Here is an 8,047-nt window from a genome sequence, read left to right on the forward strand (position 1 = left end):
TGTCAACCCTACCGATATTCACAATAAAAAATAATACTCTTACCATAAAAAGTAATATTTTTCATGAATGGCTCAAATAATATATATGTCTCACAAAATACGACCCGTGAGATCGTCTAACACAAGTTTTTGCATTTTCTCAAATCATGTATTGTAATCTATCATAATATATTAACACAAAAATTTATATATTTATATATAATTGATTTTATGTGCACCCCATTGTGAATATCTATAACCTAACATTAATTTTTTTAATATATATATATATTTAAAAATGTGTCTCAGCTCTTTTGTACCGTATGACCAGACTAAAAGCCGTTGGACCACCATATCCGCATGCACATATACACATTTCATGACAGACCAATGAAATCTGACTTCAACAATTAATCAACCATAATCATAAAAATTGTAAGCATATGTAATATGAAGATAATTTGATTATTTATATATGTATATCTTTCATTTTGGAATTGGACAAAAATTAACTAATACATGCATGTACATCTTACTTATCGAGTATTATATTACAATTCACTAATACATGCATCTACATCTTACTTATCGAGTATTATATTACTTTAAACACACACATCTACATATACTACCAATAAATCGTTGCGTAATTGTACTGTTAAGATTGGAACTTGAACCTAACTCAACCCCAAAAGTTAGCTCAAGGGAGGAGGATTGTTCAAGACCATATATACAACTCCTAGGTATTTTATCCAACTGATGTGGGACAACTAACACACCCCTTCACGCTCAGGAATGAACATTTGGAGCATAAAATTTACAAATGACCCGATTATGAGCAGAACGGGTGACCCAACTATGGGCAGCCTAACACATAATGGTGGAACATGAGTTCTGATACCATGTTAAGATTGAAACTTGGACCTAACTCAACCCAAAAGCTAGCTCAAGGGAAGAGGATTGTCCAAGACCATATATACAACTCCTATGTATTTTATCCAACCGATGTGAGACAACTAACATGTATTACGATATTTATTTTTTAAAAAGTATTCTTCTGATTAATTTAATCAATGTTTTTTGTAATTAGTTTGATTTATGTTATAAAAATAGGTGTATTATTATAGTTTTGAAATTTTACTTTGGTGAGGAGTATAATAGTAATTTTATTGTTGTGTAATTTGACTATACCAATAAAGGGTTGTGTGACTTAAATTTTAACATATAATATAATATAATATAGATATACACAAATACATAGTAAATACACACACAAATACTTTGATGCAAGGAGACAGAATGTGGGGACCCGGACGCTAATCAATTCCTCAATCGTCTTTAGGAATATTAAATCATTTATAATAAACAAGGTCTAATTTTTTTTTAAAATACAAAGCGGAAACGTAATGTAATTACATTCAAATTACATATTAAACATAAACATACAATTATTGTATCATCTACAATAATCCAACTAGGTTCAACTACATGTCAGTGCTGAATCCTAAGTTGCTTCTGAGTCCGAATCTCCACGCTATCTAGTCCAGCCTCATTCTTGTCCTGACCCCGCTTTTAACCCACCTGTTGCCATGCACACATACAAACAAGACAACAGCCGGATAACTCCGGTGAGATATAAATATCCCAGTATAAATCATGTATACATGCAATCATATAAAAGCATATAATAGAAATTCATACCCCATATCAAAATCATGACATGAATCAATAACAAGAATACATCATATTCTAAACATGTACCCTAATTCGGAACATAATTCAAGATCAAGAATAAATTCTATTCTAAGCATGTACCAATATCAGGAACATAATTCAACATCCATCAATATCAATCGATATAACTGTCACTCAAACTCGTGACTCTACGTTTTAGACTAGGCTCAATCCTAGTCTAGGGATCCCGGTTTCCAGATGTGGTGTTCCTATATCGAATTCCGTAATAGAAGGAACTCTGGTCCTATTACTCGATATAACCAAATATGGTGTTCCTATATCGAATTACGATATAACCCAATATGGTGTTCCTATATCGAATTACGATATAACCAATTATGGTGTTCCTATATCGAATTACGATATAACCAAATATGGTGTTCCTATATCGAATTCCGTAATAGAAGAATTCCAATTCTATTTACTCGATATAACCAACATCCGGTATCCTGACCTAACCGTCATGGACTGTAGCTCTATCGTTCATATCCTATCTTGAGACATCGTGCAATGTGCCGTGGCGATACCACCACTATCCGGCACTTCTGTCTCAAGATTACTCGTCTAACACCTGTCATCTATAATTCAAGAGAACAAGTATATCAATTAACTCAATGCAAATATCAATGCATTAAAGTAAAGTATGTGATTTAGGGAAACTCGAGTCAAACCTCACTCGAGTTGTCCAATCCCAACTCAACATTAATTTATACCTTTATCTTCTCGCTCAGAAGAAGAAGAAGTCCCGACTCTATCTCGGTCCATTCCCAATGTCCAGTTGTAGCCTACGTTGATAGGAACTCAATACTGAAGTCAGATTTGAAATCAGACAGACGGATTGAAATATAAAGGCGTAAGGATTTTCTAGAGAATTTCTCGTGCTTCCTTTCTCGTTTCTCCCTTTCCTTCTGAATGAATTGATATATGTATATATATGTATCTACACATCTCGTGCATGAAAGGCAAGTGGCTCGATTTCGTTTTGCATGATTCGCGCTCGAGCGGTTGATCTTTACCGCTCGGGCGGTTAAAACATACCGCCCGGGAGCGGGAGTTTCTGTCCTCCACACTCATCCTTGGCGCTCGGGCGGTCAAAAACTACCGCCCGGGCGCCACATCCTCTGCCCAAAGCTTATCTTACTGAACATTGGCGCTCGGGCGGTCATTTTCTACCGCTCAGGCGCCAATGGTTCTGTCCAAAAATTGCACCATTCATATGATTTGGCCAATCTGGTCTCGTAATAGGCCGTCTATAATTATATGCATTCATAATCAATAATCATCTCAGATTACGTTAATTAATTTCTCGGGCATTACACAGAATATATAGTTCACACCAAATTTGCATTGTTGAAGCATACAAGTCGATCCAAGAACAAAGGCAAAGGAAGCATGACTCATCCAACTTTTTAAGCTTCATCAGTTACACATTCTCTTGTCACTTTCCAATGCCAGTCAAAAGAGCATTTAGGTAATATCCGACAAATTTAAAGCCAACCTCTTTTTCCAAACATCTGTATCTTCTTTCTTTCCCATTTTTAACCCTGGAATTATTATTATTTCCAAAATTTTAAAATCCTAAATTGTTGAAATAACGTTCAAATCTTTAACTAGACTTGATAAAAATGCTTATCTGACAAATACTGATCCCTGAACTCTAGGTTTAGAATTAAAATAATATTTTTTTGTGGTAAAAAAACTACAAAAACTTATATAAAAAATTTGTATGCCGAAATTTTCTAGAAAATTCCTCTAGCTATTTATATATCTATATGCCGCTGCCTTACCTTCAAACCCTACTGTTCTCTCCATTTCCATCTATACATGCTTCAAAGTGAGTTTCAGACTTTGATTCTCCATATCCAGCTTTTGGAATCTGATACTATCACATAAATGCATGAACTATTTCATTTTATTTATGTTTTTTTTTAAAGTTGATAGTTTTTAGGATACTTGCAACTGGGATTTCTAACATGCAGTACTTTTGACTTTTTATTTTGAAGGTTGGATTATACATTATTCCTGCGCATGCTTGTTCTTGCTGTTGCTTTCGTTGTCCTTATGGTGATAACAAATGGCATATGTTTCAAATATTTGTCTATGAATGAGAGATTCTTTCATAAAAAGCTGTGATATGTGTGTTTTCTTTTCCGTATTGAATTGTTTTTTATAAGCATCAGATCCCATGATTGATTAACATGATTGATTAATGTAGTTGGAAGCTAATTATTTTATTTAATCTTCTTTTTGCAGAGAATGAATATATAAGATAATCTGTAAACTTATCTTAAATTAAGCTGGCCAATTTCTTGATTCCAGTACCCAGTCTGAGTTGTCAAATTTATCAGCTGAAAATGACCAAGGATGGATTCAAAAGATTCAAGATTTTCAGTCTGAGTTGTCAAATTTTTCAGCTGAAAATGGCCAAGGATGGATTCAAAAGATTCAAGATTTTGATCAAGTTAATTATCATGTTTATTCTCATGACCAACTTGTGTACATGCAAAGAGTTTGAACTCGAGCTGTTATTATCCATAAAAGCTTCAATAAATGATCCATTTCAGGCACTGAGCAGCTGGAATTCATCTGTTTCTTTCTGCAAATGGGAAGGAATCTCCTGTTTCGATTCATCCCACGTGTCCAAAATCGAGCTGCCTGAGAAGAAGTTATCTGGAAGAATCTCAGATTCCATTTTCAGACTCCCTGATATTCAGACCATTGATCTCTCAACCAATCAGTTCATTGGTGAAATCCCACCAAATTTATCCTCGTGTTTTTCACTTAGATACCTGAATCTAAGCAACAACAATTTGACAGGGGTGATTCAAGCTGGCCCTCTGCCAGTTCTTGAAACATTGGATTTATCAAACAATATGCTGTCTGGAAATATCCCACAAGATATGGGACTGTATTCAGGACTCAAGTTTCTTGATCTTGGAGGGAATCTGTTGGTCGGAAAATTTCCGGATTCGATGTCAAATATGACAAGATTGGAGTTTCTAACCTTGGCATCGAACCAGCTAAGTGGTGAAATTCCAAGAAATTTAGGAATCCTGAAGAGCTTGAGGTGGATTTATTTGGGATACAACAATTTCTCAGGCGAAATTCCGAAAGAAATTGGGGAATTACCCTTTCTGAATCATCTTGATCTTGTTTATAACAATCTTACAGGTGAAATCCCATCATCTTTAGGAAATCTCACAAATCTTGAATACCTTTTTCTCTACTTTAACAAGCTCACTGGTCCCATTCCTGACCACATTTTCAATCTCAAGAAACTGGTATCACTTGATTTGAGTGACAATTCCCTGTCAGGTGAGATTCCTGAACGGATTCAACAGCTGCAGAATCTGGAAATTCTCCATTTGTTTTCCAATAATTTCTCTGGAAAAATCCCAGATTCTTTGACTTCTTTGCTGCGTCTCCAAGTTCTTCAGTTATGGTCTAATGGTTTATCAGGTGAAATACCAAAAGATCTCGGAAAATATAATAACCTTACTGTTCTTGATCTTTCAACCAATAACCTCACTGGAAAAATCCCCGAAAACCTATGTGAATCGGGACAACTTGTAAAGCTTATACTCTTCTCAAATTACTTGGAAGGTGAAGTTCCAGATAGTCTGAATCATTGCAAGAGTTTACAGCGTATTCGAGTTCAGAAAAACAGACTTTCGGGAGAAATTTCACCAGAATTCACCGCACTTCCACAGGTTTATTTTCTTGATCTTTCGAGTAATAAGCTGTTTGGAAGGATTGATGACAGGAAATGGGATATGCCACAGCTTCAAATGCTGAATTTGGCCAAAAACGAGTATTTTGGGGAATTGCCGGTGTCGTTCGGCAGTGAGAAGTTAGAACACTTGGACTTATCGGGGAACAAATTTTCAGGCAGCATCCCACAAAGCATTGGAGGATTTTCTCAGCTAATGGAACTCAAGCTAAGAGAGAATGAACTCTCTGGCCGAATACCTGATCAATTATCTTATTGCAAGAAGCTCGTGAGTTTAGACCTCAGTCATAATCATCTTAATGGAGAAATTCCCCTTAGTCTTGCATCAATGCCAGTTCTTGGACAGCTTGATCTCTCTGTTAATGAATTGACTGGCGAAATCCCTTCGAATTTAGGTAAAGTCGATTCACTAGTTCAAATCAACATCTCTTACAACCACTTCCAAGGAAGCTTGCCCTCCACCGGAGCATTTCTTGCCATTAATTTTAGTTCTGTAACCGGTAATAAACTCTGTGGCGGCGACAAAAAAAGTGGTTTACCACCGTGCAGCAGTGTGAAAAATCATTTTCGGTGGTACATCTTAATTACCATTCTTCTTGCCTCTTTGATGGTCCTAGCGATTATCGTTTTCCTTTCAACTTTCATCCAAAAAACGAAAGATCTGGAGCTGAAAAGAGTGGAAAGTGATGATGGGGTTTGGGAATTGTATTTCTTGAATTCAAAAATCATTTCAAGATCAATAACTATAGATGATATATTGTCCTATAGAGGCAAATGCTCTAGAAATAACAAGAGATTATTTAGAAAGGAGGTAGCTACAATTTCAACAAGCTTCTGCATGGAATGGAATGAATTATTTAAGCTCGATCATCCAAATATCGTAAAGCTTCTCGCTATATGTAAGTCCGAAAAGGTGTGCATTTTGGTGTATGAATACATTAAAGGGAAAGATCTAAGTGAAACTCTTAGGGGCCTGAGTTGGGATAGTCGTCTGAAAATTGCGATTGGAGTCGCAAAAGCCCTCAAGTATTTGCATTGTTATTGTTCATCAAAAATCATAATTGGTGACATTTCACCTAAGAAGGTCATGATTGATGAAAAAGGAGAAGCCCACTTGAGACTATGTTTTCAAAGATTTAATGCTTCTGCGGACAACAAATGTCGCAACTCCTTAGCCTATGTTACTCCAGGTACTTTTACTATTATTCCATAATTTACTTTCTACATTTTGTTAATGGGTTCTCTTGCGCATGCATAGATATATATATATTTGAAAAGTATGACATCTTGTTAATATATATTAATTTTTTTCTGGACTACAATTTGCACAATATAGTGACTTAATTAAGACTGGATAAAGTTATTGTAGTATTTTTCTTGTAAGTTTATTATCGATGTAGTAAAAGCAAGAAAGTCGTGCTTGAAGTCTTTTACTTTTTTGGCAAGTACAAATTAAATGTAGATGCAATAATTTCCCCATATGCTTCAATATCATCTATCGCAAGTACCCTTTTGGTCTTCTGAGATGTTGGAAAAAAGAATCTAATAAATCGTCTCTTGTCTTAGCAAATGCATCTTTTCATCCAAGTAATCATGTCCATGCACGTAAATTCTAAAGATCCATTGCATTGAATTGTATTTTTTTTTCCGGAAATCTGCAGAGGCCAAAGTATCAAAAGTAGTCCTGACACAGAAGAGTGACATTTACGGATACGGACTTCTCCTTATCGAACTCCTGACCGGAAAATCTCCTGCCGACACCGAGCTCGGGATCCATGAAAATATTGTTGAATGGGCTAGATATTGCTACTCAGACTGCCATCTTGAAATGTGGGTTGATTCAAACATCAAGAATCACGCACTAAATGAACGTCAGAACCAGATTGTGGAGACCATGATTCTTGCACTGCAGTGCACGGCAGGTGATCCGGGGGCGAGGCCGGATGCCGTTCATTTAGTGAAGTGTATTGAATCAACTGTGACGTCGAGTTCTTGTGTTTCTTTTATCAAGGTTTGAAGCTCTCGCTATTAGATAGATATGTTGTAGTATTTCAACCACCTTTTTCTCTTCTTCTTTTTAGGGTTTTGGTTTTTATTATTATTGACCTTTGGTTTTAAACGTTGTTTTCCTTTTCCTTTGAGGTGGAAATGATTGCATGTTTGTGAATATATTTTTGGTTGAAGAGTTGATTGCATACTATATATATATTAATTTAAGTGTTATTGCATAATGTTTTTATTTAAATTTTTTTTATATATTTTTTGTTCTCGAACAAGCTTGGACACGACTTTTAACGGACATTGATATTGCAATAAAATAAATATAAATTGTAAATTTAAATTAATTGAGAGAGATATGCATTTTTTTAATCAACAGTTTTAAATGCGATATTTTGACGTAATTAATAAAAATGGGATTGGGGGAAATATTTAATTCGTCCACGAATTGATATATTTACATATTTTAGATTAGATTAGATTTAGAATATTGGAAGTTCAAACTTATCAAAAGTAGGGGAATATTTGGGTCAATTTTGTGACATTGATATTATATTTGGATCGTCCATTAAAAAATATTATTTTTATATAAAAAATATTACTATT

The 8,047-nt window shown here is 35.0% G+C and overlaps 1 protein-coding gene across 3 annotated transcripts; it reads left to right on the forward strand.

Annotated features, from left to right (window-relative positions):
• Positions 1-3,420: 3,420 nt before the first annotated feature.
• Positions 3,421-7,614, forward strand: LOC142555484 (uncharacterized). 3 transcript variants are annotated; one of them, XM_075666369.1, is made up of 4 exons: positions 3,421-3,547; positions 3,967-4,036; positions 4,103-6,633; positions 7,105-7,614. In XM_075666369.1, exons 3-4 carry the CDS (start codon positions 4,134-4,136, stop codon positions 7,458-7,460), a joined length of 2,856 nt encoding a protein of 951 aa, XP_075522484.1. In that variant the 5' UTR covers positions 3,421-3,547; positions 3,967-4,036; positions 4,103-4,133; the 3' UTR covers positions 7,461-7,614. The 3 variants fall into 3 exon arrangements, with proteins under 3 accessions (XP_075522484.1, XP_075522482.1, XP_075522483.1); XM_075666367.1 differs by having other exon boundaries at positions 3,967-6,633; XM_075666368.1 differs by lacking the exon at positions 3,421-3,547 and adding an exon at positions 3,636-3,716 and having other exon boundaries at positions 3,967-6,633.
• Positions 7,615-8,047: the final 433 nt, after the last annotated feature.

This window comes from Primulina tabacum, chromosome 9, assembly GCF_025594145.1.
Source record: "Primulina tabacum isolate GXHZ01 chromosome 9, ASM2559414v2, whole genome shotgun sequence".
Classification (NCBI taxonomy): Eukaryota; Viridiplantae; Streptophyta; class Magnoliopsida; order Lamiales; family Gesneriaceae; genus Primulina; species Primulina tabacum.

Excerpts from the sequence above, each read along its gene's own strand:
- LOC142555484 (XM_075666367.1), top strand. The coding sequence starts at position 4,068 with ATGACCAAGGATGGATTCAAAAGATTCAAGATTTTCAGTCTGAGTTGT. Across the intron at positions 6,634-7,104 it reads CTTAGCCTATGTTACTCCAG|AGGCCAAAGTATCAAAAGTA; the intron begins GTACTTTTACTA and ends GGAAATCTGCAG.